The following is a 21,763-nucleotide window of genomic DNA, read 5'->3' on the forward strand; positions in this document are numbered from 1 at the left end:
TTTTTCACTGTTCTTTATTTTCCAACTCATTACGATTTTCATTTATATATATATATATATATATATATATATATAAACAATGAAGATTATAATATCTTAAATGAAAAAAAAAAATGCTGCACAGTGAAACATTAACCAACTGCTTTAAAGCCTGGACTGTAGATACAGCAAACTGATGGACAATATAGTGCAAGATACACAATGCTGCAGATGTGACCATTAAACCAACAATGAAACAATATGGCAAATTCTCATTCAAAACAAAGAAATATATTATCACTAGTCTTATATCCTTTACATAAACCAACCGATGTTATCAGTTTTATCAACTTCACATTATCATTACCCAACTGATGTAATCATAAACTGTTGACCTTTCTTACATAATCACCATTATCATATACATGTAATCACACACTGTTAACCTCTCTTCGTAATCATCCTTACCAAACTGATGTAATTATAAACTGTTAACCTATCTTACATAATCACCATTTTCATATACAAGTAATCATAAACTGTTTTCCTCCCTTCCGTAATCATCTGTACCAAACTGATGTAATCATAAACTGTTAACCTATCTTACATAATCACCATTTTCATATACAAGTAATCATAAACTATTTTCCTCCCTTCCGTAATCATCCTTACCAAACTGATGTAATCATAAACTGTTTACCTCCATTGCATAATCATCCTTATCCAACTGATGTAATCATAAACTGTTTACCAATCCTATGTAATCATCTTTATCAAACTGATGTAATCATAAACTGTTTACCAATCGTTTGTTATCATCCTTACCAAACTGATGTAATCATAAACTATTTACCAAATACCAATCTTATGTAATCATCCTTGCTAAACTGATATAATCATCAACTGTTTACCAATCTTATGAAGTACATAAAGAAGCCCTAATAATCCTTGCCTGCTTACCGTGTTTACACAAATTAACTTTGAACTAATCTCAACATCACCTAACCAGATGGTTACCATAAATTCGTTTTCATTGAGCTAATCTCAACATGACCTAAACCGATGGTTACAATGAATGCATTATCATTCCTACCCATCCAGTTTGACTATTTCACAATTAATAGGTTACTTCTCAATAGGGTTCTCCAGCCATCCCCATGAGCCAACAGAGGGTGTTGTCACAAGATCTTACCTAGTTTCGTGAACCTGACAAGCTGCAGTCTCAGGCTGTATATCACATCGGTACTGTGAGGCTGTGAGCTGATCACTAATAGTATATATATACAACTTCCTTTCTAATTATTGAAGTAGACAGGTTTTTGAAACATATATTCGAAGTTAGAAGTCAAACTAATTGTTTTAAACACCTTAACTTGTGCTTTTTAAAATCTTTTTTTTTAAACCTTGAACTAGTCAATGACCAAGCATGTGTGCATCCAAGCTTATCTGGCGAGTGCGAACGTGATACCTTGATTCAGGGATAATATCACAGTCCCCTTTGCCAAAATGCAAGAGAGCCCCTTCCTCTGCTGGAAAGTCTCTACCAATCAATTCTCAATAAAAATCAAACATGAATATGTACATAGTAATTCAAAGAGAGTCAGATAATAAATAAATTCTGTGTAAAACAGTGCTATGCAATCTAATGTTTGCGTAAACTATGCATAAAGGTTAGGAAAATATTCCAGTGCATTTGATTCTGCAACACAACCTTTTAAGATGTATTTTTTTGTGAGAAATGCATGTTGAGAATGCCAATAGGCTATGCCATCCATACCATGACATGATATGGGTAACTACTCATATTGAGAACACGTATCTGAACTTATACCTGTGCACACAATATTAGTATATATATTATTTCAGGACTGATAACAATACATAGAGATGTGTGTATCTGCACTTGTTTTGTATTCTGACGAAGGGCTTGAACAAAGAAATTGCAAGTCCTCAGACGGAAAGAATCACAAGGTCCTCAGAAAAATTCTTATTGTTAATGGATATTGTTAAGATTAGGTAGGGTACATGGAATTGAAGAGTGTAAAAAACAATGGGGTCCTCAGTCTGAATGTAAAACACACCTGGGTGTGTCTATGTCTGTTTAGATAAGTTTTGAGGAGGCTGTGTACATGGAGGAGGGGGGGGGGGGGTAGAATTTGGGTTATCTGTAACATTTCTGTTTGCTGATATGGATGATATATTTGCTGAACTCCAGTGTGTTTGTTAGTTTTGATCCTCTTATCAAGTACTTATTGGAAATAACCGTATCCAGACAGGTCTTATCTTCATTTCTGTGAATTTGATGTTAAAATTACCTCCAGGTAGAAAATACCAATGTATGCTTGATTGAGCATCATCTGCTGCCATGTAGTCACCATTGAGGTTAGATGTTGCACAGGCATTGTACCACCAGGCACCATGGTTATCATCAGCACAGTTAACAGGGTATGTTTTATCATTGTCCCTGTCAAAGGTACTGAAGGCATAGTTAAGATGATAACTCAAAGCATAACCACCGGGGGCACCTCCATCTGTGTCTGTGAATTAAACAAGTAAAGACAGTGGCGTAGGAAGGTACTTTTAAGTGGGGGGGGGGGGGCTGAAGACTGATGGCCGGCCTGGGGGAGGGGTCTAAGGGGAGGGGGTTTCCTGCTCCCCTTTGGAATTTTTTGCATTTCCAGGTGGCCTCAGATGCAATTTAGTGCAATATAGCACACTTCAACACCCACTCCATTTTGTAAACTTAATTTTGTATTTTCACCTAGCCTTAGATGCAATTTGGTGCTTCAAATGAGATTTTTCTTCTCATTTGGAAATGAAAAAGGGGTTTTCTGACTTGCAAACCGGGGGGGCGGAATGATACTTCCGCCCTCCACATTTTCACTGGGGGGCTGGCGCCCCCCCAGCCCCCCCGGTTCCTACGCCCTTGAGTAAAGATATTCCCTTAGACTACAATCCATCACAATTAAGGGACCTATCACAATATAGACACATTAAACAATTAGTAAATATGATTGGATATAGGTTGCATCTGTAGAGTGATATCTCTACACATCACTACACAACAGAACATTTATGCTTAATTTTTCTGACAGTCTACATCACACTTGTATTTGAGTTATGTTATATCTCAGCATATCACTGTTAGCAAGTTGTGTTTGTCTTTGTGTGATGCCTTAGCATGTCACTGTAAGAACATTATGCTTGGTCTACTGTCTTATCATATCACTGTCTGTCATTACGCTTTGTTTCTGTGATGTCTTAGCATATCACTGTCAGTCATAATGCTTGGTTTGTGTGATGTCTTAACATATCACTGTCAGTCATTATGCTTGGTTTATATGTCTTAGCATATCACTGTCAGTCACAATGCTTGGTTTGTGTGATGTATTAGCATATCACTGTCTGTCGTTATGCTTTTTTTCTGTGATGTCTTAGCATATCATGGTCTGTCCTTAAATGTGACCTATATGATATCTCACAGCTCTTAACAACAATAAACTTTAATAGTTTTAACATATTAATCAACCCAGGAACCATAGTGTAAGTTAATCCAATAACTGTTAATCCTGCTTCTTAGGACTAGTATAGACCAGACAAGATCTATTACCTTACTAATCACATTTTAATTATTATAATGATAGCAAATGATTTCTCACTAAATTATCTGCATTTTATGCCTTGTTTATGTAGCAATGTAACGGGAAGGCATATTCTCAGGCAAATATTGTGGTGACTTGAGGACGACCACACTGGAGTGAAGATAGCAGCAGACATGAGCTGGGTCAATCCAAACTCTGTTCAAGGTTTGCTCCTACAAACTAAGGCAGCAATTAATGGGATCATAGCTGATTGATGCATTAGCTGAAATTGAAACGACCATCGCAGCTTCCACCCTTTTTAATTTCAAACAGCTAATGATGCTGCTGTTAAAACAAGTTTCCCCCAAAAGTGTCATATTTAAAAATAAATGGTCACAAAGGGAACAAGTAGCCTACAATAGAAATAATGAATTGAAAGGTTTGTTTAGACTTGTAGACTTCACGGCATGGTTCAGGCCCGTTTTACCTATAATAAGGTTAAAATGATTACCATGCGAAACAAACAAACATGACATAGACGCTTACTACAGAATTGGAGAATTTACCATGAAGCAACACAAATTGTATTGCAAAACAAATGAAAATGTAATCTAATTATTCTATGAATACTAAATGTGCAGTGATATATGATGTAGGATGCCACATGTTGCCACCATCCCCATCCATAAAGTAACATATCCTGCCTCTCCACCCTCCCACTGCTACAATAACTGAAAAAAAAGTTTCATTAAAAAATGTCTATCGCCTTGAAAATGTTTGTTAACGTATTTATGTATTTATGACCTCCGTAAAATTCTTATCACAGCTTAAGTTGCACGCCAATGAACTTCCCTGGTAATCTAGGTTCAGGGGTGACTACTTGGGTTGCTTAAAACAACGAAGGTCATGCAGCTTGCTGCCCTAAAGAATGAACATAACACAACCAATATACTTACCGAGTATATTATGAAAGAAACAGAACATGACATTTAATAGTACAGTGAAGTTGTATACAACAAACACAGAAAGAAACCTATAATTTGGACAAACCTGCAGTTCCACTGTAAGTTCCCAGTCCAGACAGTGTGTAATTGTCACTTTCATCGTTGATCCGGAACAGGTCAAACTTTGCGTAGTATAGCGCTCCATCTTTGTTCACCATATCGATCCGCAGTTGATAGTCACCTTGATTGGTGAGGTAATACAACTTATCATTTCCCAACCAAAACTCATGGTCCAGCTTACCAAAGCCTTCTTTATAGCTCGTCCAGGTACGATAGAATTCAACGGACCCATTAACACGACGTTGAAATACCTGTATATAATGTAAGAACGAAAAGAATAATTTTAATAATAATAAAGAATACATTTATTTCGATAACATTTTCACTGAGAAGTGACTGTATTCCTTATATTACATAAGCAAAGGATGACCCCTAAATGAAGCAGTAATTGACAATGTTCCACTGAAGTCCTACATTTTCACCTGTAATTTACCCTTCTGCCAGTGGCAGGGGATTCCCACATAGTAACTACATTATCTGAAAGAGTAGTCGCCAACCTTTGAGGCCCGCATGCCAGGATCATCCATGAGGATTGAGTCAGCACCCACCAGGCCCCAATCCCCCTCAGAATGGATGCTCAGAAATCTATGTGTAGTTTGCCCCCCCCCCCCCCAGAATAGATGCTCAGAAAGCTATGGACGTGATATTTAGTAAAAGAAACAAAACTTAAGATAAATCTTCTAACGCCCACAAAAAACCTGCAAACCCACCAAAACTGATTTTTGTGACCCACAAGTCTTAATTCATGATTTTCATCATCTACTTTCGAGTCAATTCTTGGTAGGTTTGGTAAAGGTGAGACCCCACCTTAAAACCAGAACGCATTGACGTTTCCATGAGGCAGTTAGCTGTATTTTTAGGAAATCTAATACATGAAGCCTTTCTAAGGATATACAAGGCCTCATATTGCACACATTGATGTATCTTTCACTGACATGAAAAGACCACTATATTAGACTAACTAAATTAGAATGTGTGTGACGTTGTACCTGAACTGACTTAAATTGCAAAGTGAATTTCACCTTCTTCCATAGTTGATTGTACACACACCAGGACAGAAAACTGTTTAACTGATGTATGTGTGTGTAATGTAGATAATTAGACCACTATTGGATATTGTTGCTTACATATATTAACTCTGTCCCATTACAAATAATGGAATTTTATTGTCAAACTTCCACACTATTCATTTGGAAGAGAAACATTCTGAAAGATTTTGAGCTCAACTCTGGTTTGTATTGAAATGCCCAATTCCTCATTTCCCCCTTGATGATTACTTCAATAAATCTAAAATGACCTCATTATCTGAGAGAAAGAGCCTAATACTGTGACAGGCAGATTGCTTTTGTAATAAACCTCTAAATTTATATCAAGTGAGCAACACATCAACTCTGAAATTCCCCAATTTATAGATACTGTGATCAAACACTGGAATAACCACAAATGGACTGGAACTGTAGGTTCAAAATTAATCAAGAAAATTAAGATTCAAAGGAAGATGCAAAGTTCAATGGGAAGAATATCAATGTACTGCTACCATCTGCATGGTTTCATTAGTGTAACCATAAGTGTATTAAGTTGAAACTTGTTTCTAGAGGATGCTGAAAGGCTTTTTTTTTGTTTGTGGCAAATTCACTGCCATTGAAAATGTATAGGAAGGAACAGAACCCATCACCCTTGCGTGACAAACGAATGAGAATGTGTGTATTACTATTGTACAGAGCACACCTCTGGTGCTTAAAATCTGACAATATGCACAGAAGTACTACATTTTGAGGCAAACGTATACGCCGTATTTATGAAACATAGGATATCATACTAATTAAAGTGTATCCTCCTCCGTCAGTCATATACAATATATCTTCTACTCTATAGGATGTTATACTAGATCGACTTACCGTCCATCCACCTCCGTCAGTCATATTATACATACATACAATATATCGTCTATACCATAGGATGTCATACTAGACTTACCGTCCATCCTCCTCCGTCAGTCATATTATACATAATATATCGCACATACTATAGGATGTCATACTAGACTTACCGTCCATCCACCTCCGTCAGTCATATTATACATATACAATATATCGCACATACTATAGGATGTCATACTAGACTTACCGTCCATCCACCTCCGCCAGTCATATGATACATATAAAATATATCGCACATACTATAGAATGTCATACTAGACTTACCGTCCATCCACCTCCGTCAGTCATATTATACATATACAATATATCGTCTGTACTATAGGATGTCATACTAGACTAACCGTCCATCCACCTCCGTCAGTCATATTATACATATACAATATATCGTCTATACTATAGGATGTCATACTAGACTAACCGTCCATCCACCTCCGTCAGTCATATTATACATATACAATATATCGTCTATACTATAGGATGTCATACTAGACTTACCGTCCATCATCCTCCGTCAGTCATATTATATATATACAATATATCGTCTATACAATAGGATGTCATATTAGACTTACCGTCCATCCTCCTCCGTCAGTCATATTATACATATACAATATATCGTCTATACAATAGGATGTCATACTAGACTCAACATCCATCCTCCTCCATCAGTCATATTATACATATACAATATATCGTCTATACAATAGGATGTCATACTAGACTCAACATCCATCCTCCTCCATCAGTCATATTATACATATATACAACATATCGTCTATACTATAGGATGTCATACTAGACTGACCGTCCATCCACCTCCGTCAGTCATATTATTCATATACAATATATCGCACATACTATAGGATGTCATACTAGACTTACCGTCCATCCACCTCCGTCAGTCATATTATACATATATATCGCACATACTATAGGATGTCACACTAGACTTACCGTCCATCCACCTCCATCAGTCATATTATACATATACAATATATCGTCTATACTATAGGATGTCTTACTAGACTTACCGTTCATCCTTCTCCGTCAGTCATATTATACATATACAATATATCGTCTATACTATAGGATGTCATACTAGACATACCGTCCATCCTCCTCCGTCAGTCATATTATACATATAAAATACATCGTCTATACTATAGGATGTCATACTAGACTTACCGTCCATCCTCCTCCGTCAGTCATGTTACAGAAGACATCAAATGAATCCCCAGTCCAGTTAGTTGGTTTCATTGTGTAGATGCCATCGGTTGTATTACCAGCATTGAAGACATCGAAGCAGTCTTTTATCTAATAATAACATAACAAGTTACCTAATAGCAAGCAAGCAATCCATGAAGTGACATATCTTATCTTATTATGGATAATATATGACCTTTGACAGCAGTACACGATCATTCAGCTTTTTCTTTATATACCTTTATTGGAGTATTAAAATAGCTAACAAAGACCTATAGAACAATATGCTGAACGAGGAAGAAACATTAACGTCACATGGAAAGGTGGTTCCTCATCCTATATTCACTCCATGCACAGACATTTTGTTTGGGAGTAATTCAGGCAATCTGGAAACATTGATGCCTTGATACTTTGTGTCATAGGCGTAGGAGGTCGGGGGGCTGCAGCCCCCCAACCAAACAGTTTGGTGAAAATTCGGGCAATATGCTGAGAATTTTTCGGGCAACTACTGAAAGAAGAAATTTTTTTTGTGTGTTTTTCAATTTTTTGGGTGAAAATTCGGGCAATATGCTAAGAATTTTTCAGGCCCCTACTGAAAGAATAATAATTTGCAATGTGTTTTTCATTTTTTTTTTGGGGGGGGGGTGAAAATTCGGGCAATATGCTGAGAATTTTTCGGGCACCTACTGAAAGAAGAATAATTTGCAATGCGTTTTTCATTTTTTTTGTGGTGAAAATTCGGGCAATATGCTGAGAATTTTTCGGGCACCTACTGAAAGAAGAATAATTTGCAATGTGTTTTTCATTTTTTTTGTGGTGAAAATTCGGGCAATATGCTGAGAATTTTTCGGGCACCTACTGAAAAAAAAAATAACTTGTAATGTGTTTTTCAATGGTTAAACTGATATTATTATTATCGTTATTATTGTAACGACTTGCTCAATAATTATAACCAATATGGAAGGGTAATAACACGGGAAATATAACCAAAATTTTTCCTGCGCCCCGCGCGCGTTCAACATCTTAATTTGCATGTCATATAGGCGTTCATTCCTTTATACAGTATTCCAGGAATTGGTTCTTTTCTAGTGCTCTTGAGCATGTTTTATATCATGATAACAGCACTTTAATATTTGGTATTTATTTATATAACAGTTATCAGCATGTGATGTAATAACCGATAAATGCCTATATGATAGCACATTAAGATGTTGAACGCGGGCGAAGCGCGCAAAAAATGTTGGTTATATTTTCCGGGCTAGTCGTTACAGCCCCCCAAAATCAGATTAGGCTCCTACGCCTATGCTTTGTGTCAAATTCATTGCAAATCTCTGACGATTCTAATTAAGCTATTACAAACCGAATGTTCTAATTGGTCCTACTGATAGTGTTGATGTTTCCAAGATTCATGGAATGTACTTTAAATGTCAATCACAACATCAAGCCTTCTCTCCTACAAAGAGTGACATCATAACCGAATAGTTTCATGGGTATCTTTACAATTTGGATGACAAAGGGGGAAAAATATCCCAATTTCAGTATTTTTTTTCTATTTATTTACAGTATTCCAAGCTTATTTCTTTTCTTTTTCTGTGATATCTCTGTAGTCAACACTGTATGTGATAATTATAGACAACATACAATATTGTACAACAAAGTAATATCATAATTGCTCAGATCATCATCAGATTTTTAATCTAAAATCTTACTCCCCAAACACAATATTCTCTTACTTCGAAACTGTATGTAATTAAGTATGTAATTCTCACCACGATAGAAGGATCATCACCAGTAGTGGTTTGCATTGGGGTGGTCTCCACTGATTCGCTGGCTATTGTTTAAACAAGAAAACCAAAAACAAATATCTCGTTTGGCATGACTCTTTACATCAGGTACGATAATACAATCATGCTGTACTATCTATGTGTGCTCAAATTCGAAGTAGGCCTACTTCACACAGATCCTTTTAGAGATCAATTCCGATAAATACATACATCCATGTCAAGAGTAGGGCAACAGTAATATTGCTTGTCCATGCATACCAAAAGCCTACATGTATGTACGTCTCATGGCTTGTCTACCGTGCCAGCCTATTGACAAATTCTACCAAAAATTCCAAGTATGAACTATGATGGTATAATACGGTAAACTAGGGATGGTTAGGGCATTAACTGTTCTTTGATAGGATAGCTTTGATGAAGCTCTCGCTGATTTTGCTATCCTGCAGCTATGTGATTTTCAGTGATGGTTTGACCGCATTCCCCCAGAAATAGAGTGAATTATACTTGGAAAGGTCGGGAGAATCTAACTGCTCGAAACAAGGAAAAAGTTCTCTTACTTACGGCATGTGTTGAAGTTTACGCCGTGGTTCCCATGGACAGTTGTATCTTCAGACACTTTTGTGGGGAAAGTGTCTGAAGATACAAAACTGATGTTTACTCGATCACATGGCCATTTTGGCGGTTTCGGCTTTGTAGATTATAATTGGGATTGAAAAAGTGGTTACAATTTGACTAACGCGGACAGCGACTACAGTGTTTATCACTGCAACTACATATGTATAACCATGGAGCTATAGTAGCTGCGTGGTATAACCATGGAGCCATTAATAGCTCCATGGTATATATACCAACTCCCTAGCTGTGTCCCTTAAGTCGCCTACTGTGTTACAACACAGTAAGCGACTTCAGGGACACAGGGAGTTAATTACCGTACACCAACAAAACAAGAGGCCAATCTACTGTCTTCGTGTGAAGTTAGGGTGGTATGGTGATTACAGTGAACCGGCCAACTAATGCATAGCTCTGTATCTATAATATTATAGGTCTAACAATACGGGCTAACCATATATTTTACAATTTGGCAATGGTCGCAAAGAAAGAAGCTCAGGTGTACTTGTAAGCATGAATCCTTCCTTCTTCGCTTGCATACCTAACATCTACATTTACTGTACCTTCCCTGACAGTGGAACCAGATGCATCACCACTAGTAGTTTGCATTGGTATGGTGTTCACGGTTTTGCTTGAGTACAGATTGGTAGCTATCAGTAGGTCAAAATAAATGTGAAAGGAAATAAAATATTGATTTAGAGCTTTAAAAACTGTTATTGGAAAGGTGAAAGAGCAGGTTTGTGGCCTGTTGGATAATGACATGAAAGTATATCTACATACCAGTACAGACATTGAACAGTTTTAACCAATGCAAAGTTATAAATGGAGAAATTAGTTTGAATGACACAAGTGACCTAACTTAATTTAACGAGGACGTGTTCACTCATCATTACATGTAGTTTAAATATACAGGGGTCAGTTGCAAGACAATATGATTCTTAACAACTATTGAAAATTAGTTCATAACAGCTGAGTTGAGTCAAGTCACGTACGTCAGTCAGTCGGGTCCACTGATCTGTACACTAACACTAACTAGTGTACAGATCAGTGGTCGGGTCACGTCGGTCAGTGTGGTCATTGTCGGTCAGTCGGGTCACTTCGGTTAGTCGGGGCAGTGGGCAGCTAGCTTAAAGGATGGCTTTAGGTACAGAATTAGTTTTGATATGTTGTAGACCATCTAAACATGTGTATTTCTATCATTCAAGGTTGTATTCCTATTGCACAGTGGTAATCATCTGAGTCTCATCAATTTAAGTGCCTGGACTTTGTAGTCTAACATGCAGAGACCATGGTTAAGTGAATGTTGTGATGCAATACAAAAACGTGATAAAACACACGGACAATGTTGTGGCCTCAAATGATATGAAGAATGACTTATAGGTGTTAGATGTTTGTCAAGGCAAAAATGTGATCTAATAATGTCAACCAAGGATGCCTTGTTTTTTTTATATGAGGCTAAAGAACATGTTTTTGTCTATTAATATAGTGTAAATAAAAAAATGGCTTAAGAGAATAACATTTAGGCCAGCCTTGCGTGCGTATAGGCTACATCCACATTTACTGTACCTTCCCTGACAGTCGAACCAGTTGTTTCACTGCTAGTAGTTTGCTTTGGGGTGGTCTCCACAGGTTTGCTTGAGTACAGATTGGTAGCTATCAGTATAAAAATAAATGTGAAATGAAATAAAATACTGATTTGGAGCTTTAAAAATTGTTATTTGAAAGGTTTGAAAGAGCAGGTTTACGTGTATATACACCAGTACAGACATTGAACAGTTTTAACCAATTATGCAAAGTTATAAATGGAGAAATTAGTTTGAATGACACAAGTGACCTAACTTAATGATCGAGGACGTCTTCACTCATTGTTTAATGTACAGTTTAAATAAGCAGGGTCAGTTCAAGGACTATATGCTTCTTTACCAATATTGAAGATTAGGTCTTAACAGTGGAGTTGAGTCGGGTCACGTCGGTCAGTGGGGTCACTGTCGGTCAGTCGGGTCACTTCGTTCAGTCGGGGCAGCTAGCAAGGATGGCTTTAGGTACAGATCTAATTGTGATATGTTGTAGACCATTTAAACATGTATATTTTTATCAGTCCAAGTTGTATTTCTATTGCACAGTGGCAATCAATTGAATGTCATTAATTTAAGTGCCTGGACTATGTAGTCTAACATGCAGAGACCATTGTTAAGTCAGCTCATGTTGTGATGCAATACAATAAACATAATAAAACACACGTACAATGTTGTGGCCTCAAATAATATATACAGTAACTAACAAGGAGTATATATGTTGGTAAAGGCAAAGATGGTGTTTAATAAAGTCAACCAAGGATACAATGTTGTTCAATATGAAGTCAAAGAACATGTTTTGGTCCAAAATATTAACATGTTAGCCAGCACTGAGGAAGCAATATCATCATCAATTTAGCTTTAACTGCGTATTCCATAGCATTTGAAGCGTACCTATATCTTATATTGCCAACCACCTTGAAAATCGGAATAGCCAAAGCAACACCACAGTAGGCCTACTAGTCTAAAACTCTTTCCCTTTTCTAGAACATTTCAAGATTAAAGGTCTGTTCATAGTAATCAATTCACTGACCCAACAGTCTTTCGTAGTTTGTGATATTTACCTTACATCATTATGATGTAACGTGTTCACAACAAACAGTTACTTTTCATACTCTGTTACATACAACTTCAAAACTTCTATTTGACCTCAACTTAAACATATAATAACCGACATTACCTTGCTCTTCGTTTGATTCGGAAGTCTTGTATTGACGGTTCGTGCATTTAAAGTGCCCCCGAACTTGAGAATCGTCAGCTGTTTAGATGAAACAAAACCAAAATTGAAAGTGACGATGTGAGGGAGATTTTAATTTGGCAAACTTCATCAGAATACAAAGAAAATTTCGCTCAAAAAAGAGATGAACAAGCTGACATCCTAATGTTTGATAGATGACATCAACACTTCCACTTTAAAAACGATCGAACCTGATCAGTGTTCCACTACACAAAATGATTCATAGTACTCAGACTTTTAAACCAACGCATCAAAAGCATAGAATATGACCTTATATAATTGATAAACATGACTTTTTGCTCCACAGTTTCATGAATGAGAAATCATTCTTCCAGAGTGTCCAGGAAGACAATTTATGCTGCTGGAAACTGGTATAAGTCGAAGGAAACTGGTATATGTCGATTTAAATCGGTATAAGTCGATCCCCCACGATTTGAGACTGATGGCCCGCCATAAACCGAAAGGTCAATACATCTACGTACCAATGCATGCATCCGATTGATGTTTTGATTATCGACCAAAACTATAACAAAGACTGGACACCTTGCTTTAGCTTACATTTTTCATTTGCATGTAGTCAAGTACTTTTCCCCCCAAATTATCAAGTTCAAGGTATATATATATATATATATTGGTAATAGCATTCATACAGTGAATGACATTATTAATAGTCTTGAAGAAGACCAAACGCCAGGGATTTTATTTGGGATTGATTTTGAAAAGGCTGTTGATAGTAGGCCTATTTCGATTAGGTTCATTAGAAGTGTACTCCGCCTTTTTAAGTTCGGTCTTTCCATTATTCAGTGGTTTGATACTTTTTATAGTGATATGTATTCCTCTGTTCTTGTAAACGGCTTTTCATTTCTATTGATCGTGGTTGCAGACAAGGAGACCCTTTGTCTCCATAAGTGTAGAATGATTGAGCATTCTTATTAATAATGATAATTATATCCAGGGCATTGATATAGGAGGAAGCTGTTATAAAATAGTTCAGTATGCTGATGATACAACCTTTTTCATGCACAGGGATGAAATATCTTTTAATATATATGTATTATGAAACAGCTCGATTATTTTGGTTCTTTGTCTGGGCTAAAAATAAAGCCTAGCAAGTCTCTTCTTGTTGGGTTGGGGAGTTTGAAAGGGTCTTCGTTTTCCTTTCAATAAAAAAATATAATATCTGTTAGAATAAAGGTTATAAATTTTACACTATTGGGGATTGGGTTTAATAGTAATCTAACTAGTATGATTAATAAGAACTATGATAATGCACTGACTAAAGTGTTTCATGCTTTAAAGATGTGGGAGAAACATAATCTTACAGTGCTGGGTCGCATTACCATTGTTAAATCTGTATTATTGCCTTGTTTTAATTACTATATTATGACACTCCCATTACCCAGTCCAGAATATATTGAAAAAGTGCATTCCATGTTTTCCGTTTTGTGTGGAAAATAACAAGACCGTATCAGTCGAAGACAATTAATACAAGGATACCCCGATGGGGGATTGAAAAATGGTAGATTATTGTAAACATTGTATTGCTCTTAAGATCTCTTCATTTGGTCATTTGTTGAAGAGCAAGAGCTCTAGTTTTGTCTGCTGTATTTTATGTAGGTACAATATAAGTATTGACTCTTTCTTTGATTATGGGGATTTTTATGTGAAGTTAGTGAGTTCAAAAATCTGTGATCCTTTTCGAAAGAACCTTTTTGAAACTACACATAGTTTTATTCATGATGTTTTCTCTACTATTTACAATGATACTACTATGTTAATATTGCCAATTTGGAATAGCAGTTTATTTAAAGTTGGAAATAGCCCAGTATATTACAAGCGTTGGTATGACAAGGGTATACGTTTTATTGGCGATTTGATTAGTAATGGTACTTTTTATACTTTTGATAATTTTACTCAAGAGTTTAACATATCAACCAATGTTTTGGAGTATATTAAGTGGTGCCAGACTATTGATATCAGTAAAAAGGATTGGTCTTTTTATTGTTTTGTCCCTTTTCGGTGTTCGAGTGACGTTAACTTACATGGTTTCAATATAGACTGTTGCTAGGAATATTCCAACTAACAAGTATTTGCATTTCATAAAAGTTATCACTTCTGATAATTGTAATATTTGTCAAGAATATACTGAAACCATTGAACATTTATTTTATGATTGTGCTCACTCGGCTAAGATTTGGAATAATTTACAAAATGTTACCTAACAATGCAGGTGTGAATATAATAGTTAGAGATATCTCCATAGTGTTATTTGGTTCAAAGTTCGCTCATAAATTAAATTAAATTATAATATTAATCAAAAGTTACATCTTCAATTGCAAATTACAAAACATTTGATCAATACTTTCCCAAAAAACTCTCTGATATTGAAATGGACAAAGCTATAATCACTGTATACAACATATGAATGTTAGATCAATAATTGCATTGTAATCATGCTTTATTTATTGTTCCATCAACTTGTAAGCTACATTCATTGCTCTTGCTCTCTTCATCCTTGTACAACATATAAGTTCCAGGTAATACAGGCTACATATATACTGCTGGAGCAGGGATGCAGTCCTGAACATAGCTGTAGCACTAATGTCAAGAAATACCAATGTCAAGAAAAATGTGTGAGTTCGCGACCCGCGAGCATGTCACAATTTATGTCTCTCAAAATTATACGATTTTTTCAGCCATTTGTTAGTTTTGATTGGAGATTTGCTAGTTACCAGATTGCACAAACGATTCATTTGATTTAATTGCTTGGTAAATTGAATTTGGAACACATTTTGAAAGGAAACTGTTTCATAGAATTGGAGGTGACTGCGTCTTTCGGCATAAGTCAGCCCTTCACTATACAGATATGAGCTCTGGTAATTCTAGCCACCGTAGACATGTTAGTATGGAGCAACGGCAGAAAATCAACAACCTGAAGGATAATAGCATAAAATGTATTGATTGCTCGTTTAACAATATTGATGTGATGAATGCTATCTAATGTGACGTCGGAAGGAAGAACATTATCGGATTTGTTCAAGTTTCTGGGCAATGGATTGTCACACTTAGAAACGTGAAGGATGCTGAATGGTTACAGGAGTCGGGCTTACAAATTGAGTCGTGATTGGTGTAACAAGACATATATTGACTGTTACTTTATTCAACGTCCCTGTTTTTATTGCTGATTCTGAACTAAACGACAAATTTACAGAGCTTGGCTGCAAAATTTGATCTGAATGGACCCATAAATTCTACAATGATTTTCCCAAGTTCCAAAACGGACACGATTTGTAACGGCTTGAATTACCAAGCAAGGTAAAAAGTCTACCATATGCTGTTGTTATTGGAGGCATTCATATAAGACTCAAACACAATAGCCAAAGTAGGGTTTGTAACAATTGCAAGGGAGAGGATCATCTAATGAGAAACTGCCCAAACTATAGATGTAAACAATGTGATGAGCTGGGACACTCCGAATCAAGATTCCCCAACAATAGAATGCTTTAACTGTTATCGTTTTGGCCACAAAAACTTCAACTGTAGGATCAGCAAGACAAAGAGACGACAAGAGAATCCGATCAAGGGAACAATGATGAAGTTCACAAACAATCTAACCTTAAAGGAGACACTAGAAAAGACAGTCAAGTGACAGATCAAGCCACTGGATCGAACTTAGACACAGGCGAAAGTGAAACTTCGATCGTCATGGACACAGAAAGCGAAGATTTACCAAAGCAAAGACATAGTGAAAATAGCAATAACAAACAGACCAAACCAGCAGAAAAATATAGTAAAACCCAAAAGAAAACCTTCCTACAACATCCAATTCCCATCCCGCGAGAACTTGATCCTCGGCAACAGAAAACACAAGAATGAAGAGAGCAGTTTCAACCAATGAAGTCTACACTATACCGAAGAAGTTAACCAGTCAACAAAAGAAAATCACACAACCAGCGATCGAGAAAACCTACAATTTCCGCCTCCAAGAAGCAAGGACAGACAGGAACTGCTAATAAAGGAGGCCATAAAAACTAACTGAATTTACTATTGGACTCAATTCATTTCAGTGAAAATGGCAATCAAACTTGACTTTCTACTAGTCATTATACTTTTTAACATTAATTCCACGGAGGACATGAGCGAAAATAATATATCTTGTAAGTAGTATGGTATCGATTCTTTTAATAATTAACCACCCAATAAGTGTATATCATTACTACATCACAATAGTCGTAGTCTAAGAAAACAATTTTCCGATATTGCTACTTTGATCTCTTTTTAAATCAAGATTTTTCCATAATTGGCTTTACTGAAACCTGGTTTACAAATGACATATCTCCTCATCTCGAGTCATACATATTCATGTTTCTTTGTTCTTATATTATATTACGCCCTCCCTTTATCAGTTGTTCACTTGCTCTTGCAATGTAGAATGCAGTTCAATAAAATAAATGGCTTTCATTAATGATTGAGTTCTCTCATATTTAGTGTCTTTACCCAAGTTTACATATATATTTTTTATGTTCTTTACTCCAGTATATAACACCGGCGACAAAGATTTTCTTATGAAGAAACTTGGGTTCTATTTCTTAGCTGGTTCCAATGTATAGGCCTACATTTGTTATAGTATTGATTCAACCAATGACGAGTTCGTTAGCTATGAAGAGAGATATTAGCTTGACAAACAGTATAGTTCTTCTTGGCAAATAGTGTCAAAGACGATAACAATAATGGTTGTAGTATACTTTAGTCTTATTCCCTCTGCCTGTGAAATGGCAGAAAGGAACGTTGATGAATTCAAAAGGACAATTAGTAACGTTCTAGTGGTAAAAGAGTCGCAAAATGCAAAACAAGCACTACAAACAGTGACTTCAAAATAGGACAAACTGTAACCCGCGTTGTGGACTCGAGGGAAAGGTCATGTAGTACGAATCCAGTGCAAGTTGAAGACTTTTACAGATGTTACAGTGTCTTATGGATCTCAACAAAATTACCAAGGAGGTGTAAGAGCCACATTACAAAACAATCTTTACAAGGGAAGCATGTAGCCTAACTTATTATGTTCATAAACAGTGGCGGGCACAGGACCTAAATCCTAATGTCAATATGCCACCGAATGCGGCATTTGACGCTTTTAAGGATTTTTTTTTTTTTTATGGAGGAGGTGGGGGGTAACCACAGCTCTGACGTCAAAGACCCATGTGCTACCCCTCCTCCATCATTGTTCTTAAGCCTCGGAGGAGGATGAAAAGCCATGAAGTAAACATAAAATATTTTCTAGAATCTTTGCTGTTAATATAAGTCTAGCCTAATATTATGTGTAACGCAAAGAATATTGCCTATACTAGGTATGACAGTTTATCAGATGGTAAAATCAGGTCTGTTGGCGATTTGTTGCAGAGTTGGAGACCTCTTGGATGAACTCTATGGAGTGGAACGTTCGGTTAAGAATTGTAATGGTTTTGCTATAGCCTAGGCAAAGCTATACTGAGTTGGACTGATCGAACAACATGAAATGTTTGATATCAATGCTCTTTGGGAGAATTTGAAAACTTCAGCTAATGTTTCTCTTAAATTTGTAAGCCTCTACAAAAATATTCTCCGGTGTCCCGACCACGCCCCTGCCCCCTCCCCCCGAAAACCCTGCTTGGCCGGACTTTTCATTTTCCTACTGCTAATGAAATTTAAAAGTCGCGAAATTTGTGATTTTTGGGGCGCCTAACTGGCAGCGCTGGCTTATATTCCTACAGTCCAGTTGGACTGGAAGTATAGCATATATAGTTCACCTTTGCTCTTATACGAATATTAGGGGTATGACCCTGGGGTCGTTGAAGGACACTCTCAAGTAAGGGGTTTGGAGGTCCGGACCCAGAAGAAGAAAAGATAAATGTGACATTATGCATTTCTAAAAAATAAATCATAAATTAGGTCTAAACTTATGTCGACACGGTTGTTCCATTACAGAACACTATTTTCATTGTACATTCATGGATACTCACTCATATATCATTTTTAAAAATTAGTAATGTAATGTAAAAATTAAGCCTACCTTGAGACCTTCCTCCAAGAAGCAGAACGACAGCAATCAGAAGATAAATAAGAAAAGGTGATCGACACTGCTTTAATCCTCCTTTCTCCATTTTGAACAAATCCAAAAGCGGAAAGGGAAAAACAATCTAAGTTTATCAAATGTGTATTTTCCTGTGATAGTAAATTGGTATATATCATATATGTATGTCTTGCCGTCTCTGTGGTACTATAATGAAGATTAATGACTTTGCCATGTACTTATTACCATCTTCATAGAGTGATGTCCAACAAAGATACACATATAGTGACTTTTCATTGGTCATTATGTGGCTGACGTATGTAATGTTTCATGCATATTCAAGATCAACGATTGTGATTATACAATGTGGAAGCTATATACAAATTTCGTGTTCACATCATATCAAATATCAAGTGATAACTCTGGAAGCCGCTGAGTGGTCGATTGGTAGACGATACCTTTACAATATGAATATTCAATGAAAATTGCTTACTCTCAATTGGCTGTTTGTCCCTCCAACACCCAGTTAGACTGTAACAGCTCGTTAGATGTCAAGGGTTAATTATCTTCTTTCATATGATACGTCTTGAGAAAAATGTGTTGTTGCTATGCAAAGCAAAGTCACATATGTCCTACCCTTCGAGGTTTCTACACCCCCTACCCCTATTCTCCGATTGATCAATTTTCCTATAAAATTCTTCCGACTGTTTTAGGTAGGGGGTATAGAAAAGGGAACAGTGCTCCACTTGATCTTAGCCAAAAGGTATTATAACCTCCAAACCTGAGCACAACTCAATTTCGAAGGGAACAGTTCTTTTTCGTGTTTAATCAACGGCATATTAGCCAAAGCGACAGCTAGTTCGAGGTGAAAGTCTTCTTTGAACGTCTACGTCACAATGGTATTATAAATTATTAGCTGGGAAGATGAACAAACGGCTGTGTGGATCTGACAATGAGACACATTGGCTGTACACAATATATTGTGTAACCACTGTAATAGGATCCAATCGACAAATATGAGTGGTTCAATATCAATTTGAATATTCATATTATCGAAAATGATCAATTTAACGTCATTGATGGAGATATTATCAAGACCAGTGTAAGAAGTGGAGAGATCAAAGAATTACATAAGCACGAGTCGTGTACACGGGCAAATGTTAGTTAACATTGTAGAAATAATATCATTGTTTTTCATCTAAGCCCCCTTATTAAGCACATTTCTGAAAGCGGAGTTATGGTCGCCCCTCAGGCTTTAGATTCGTCCCCAAAACGGACTTGGGCCAAATTTTGGGCGCGCCAACACTCTCAAAATTGTAATTCGTAACAGAGGTAACAGTCTGTATGGTGTCATATCAACAAAGGCGGCCTTAATTAAACTTAAATTCTCTTATTCTTGAAATGGGGGAGGGGAGGGGGGTGGTTGTCTTTCCCCCTGGTCTTTATACAATTATTAAATTATCTAGTTCCAATATTATTTAAACATGTTAACTTTAACATTAAACTTAAAAAATACAAAAATTTAAAATTATGAATTATATAAATAACTATATCCATATACTCAATATGCTCAATATACCATATCCAAAAAATATCATCTAGGAGGGGGTGGGGTTGGGGGGGGGGGGTTGTTGGATAGAGGGGAAATCTGGTGGACGACGGCTCAGTCCTCATGAGAGATGATCGGTCGTTGGCTGGAATATTGGACGATTGCTGGTCTTTAAATATGTAGATTTTCGCGTTTGGTCGCGTACTGGTGACAATGTTATCCAAAATTGTGTACCGACCATAGCTATCAGTCAACTAGCTAAACCGTTACGATTTTCTCTTGTTATTGAACAATAACGAACATTAAATTAAAATCAACGCCAAACAAATTGCTTTTTAGGGAGTGTTTCATTTTTAACAAAAGGACTAAAAAACTATTAGTGGCGATATATGGTTGTCTTCTTTTCAAATTTAGAGACATCTATTTCGCAGAGAAGAGATTTATATTGATAAGTTCTTTGCATATTAACAAATAGTGTTTTGTTAATGACCTTTTTACGGTGGCCAAGAAGAGACATCCGAGTTGTACTGTTTACCGCTTAAACTTGACGAATATTGTCAAATTATCGAGTTGGTGATTTGCATGTATATTTGTTTACATTTACAAAAAAAACTTGATATTTGTCGAGTTGTGGCGTCAGATTTAAACACGTCAATAAACAAGATAAGTGATGTCTCGTCAAGTTACAGTTAACATGACATCTTGACATTACATATCAAATCGTCGCGATATCGTGTAACTCATACCAGAGAATTGTTCCCTGCTTATACTTTACACGATAGGACTATATACAACTCATTTGTCCTCTCAGAACCACCGTACTTTTCAGAATCACTCGAAGGCCTACGTGTGCAAACAATAAGAAAGCGGTGGCGATGACACTTATGTATTCATATACCTCTTTTGTGTTTGAATGTAGCTTAAAACAGTTGCACGTCAAATTGATCGAACACTAGGCCTATACTATTAAATGAAAGCTCTAAATTAATTTCTAGTAAAAAAGGGCAATTTAGTGTGTTAATGATCGCCACAAACTGCCGTTAAATATTCCATATTGATAAAAAATAAAACGTTAATCAGAATTTGTTATTGATGTTTTTTTTGGAGGTTGTTATGGTAACGGATTCTATTTTTACTGATACTCCAGTCGGCGATATATAACCAAAGTAATAAAAACAGAAAAAATAAGGCTATTCC

General features: G+C 36.4%; 1 protein-coding gene across 1 annotated transcript in view; it reads right to left on the reverse strand.

Annotated features, from left to right (window-relative positions):
- LOC139974340 (fibrinogen-like protein A) overlaps window positions 1-19,213 on the reverse strand; it is a 161,148-nt gene extending 141,935 nt beyond the window's left edge. The window contains exons 1-8 of the mRNA XM_071981391.1: window positions 19,018-19,213; window positions 12,912-12,989; window positions 11,724-11,810; window positions 10,721-10,807; window positions 9,537-9,598; window positions 7,750-7,878; window positions 4,611-4,875; window positions 375-2,516 (exon numbers count right to left, since the gene is read on the reverse strand). Coding sequence (XP_071837492.1) covers window positions 2,221-2,516; window positions 4,611-4,875; window positions 7,750-7,878; window positions 9,537-9,598; window positions 10,721-10,807; window positions 11,724-11,810; window positions 12,912-12,989; window positions 19,018-19,108 — 1,095 coding nt within the window. The 5' untranslated portion in view covers window positions 19,109-19,213 and the 3' untranslated portion in view covers window positions 375-2,220. The remainder of the gene's footprint in view (window positions 1-374; window positions 2,517-4,610; window positions 4,876-7,749; window positions 7,879-9,536; window positions 9,599-10,720; window positions 10,808-11,723; window positions 11,811-12,911; window positions 12,990-19,017) is intronic.
- Between the last annotated feature and the right edge of the window lie 2,550 nt (window positions 19,214-21,763).

Source organism: Apostichopus japonicus, chromosome 9 (genome assembly GCF_037975245.1).
Source record: "Apostichopus japonicus isolate 1M-3 chromosome 9, ASM3797524v1, whole genome shotgun sequence".
NCBI classification, from domain to species: domain Eukaryota; kingdom Metazoa; phylum Echinodermata; class Holothuroidea; order Aspidochirotida; family Stichopodidae; genus Apostichopus; species Apostichopus japonicus.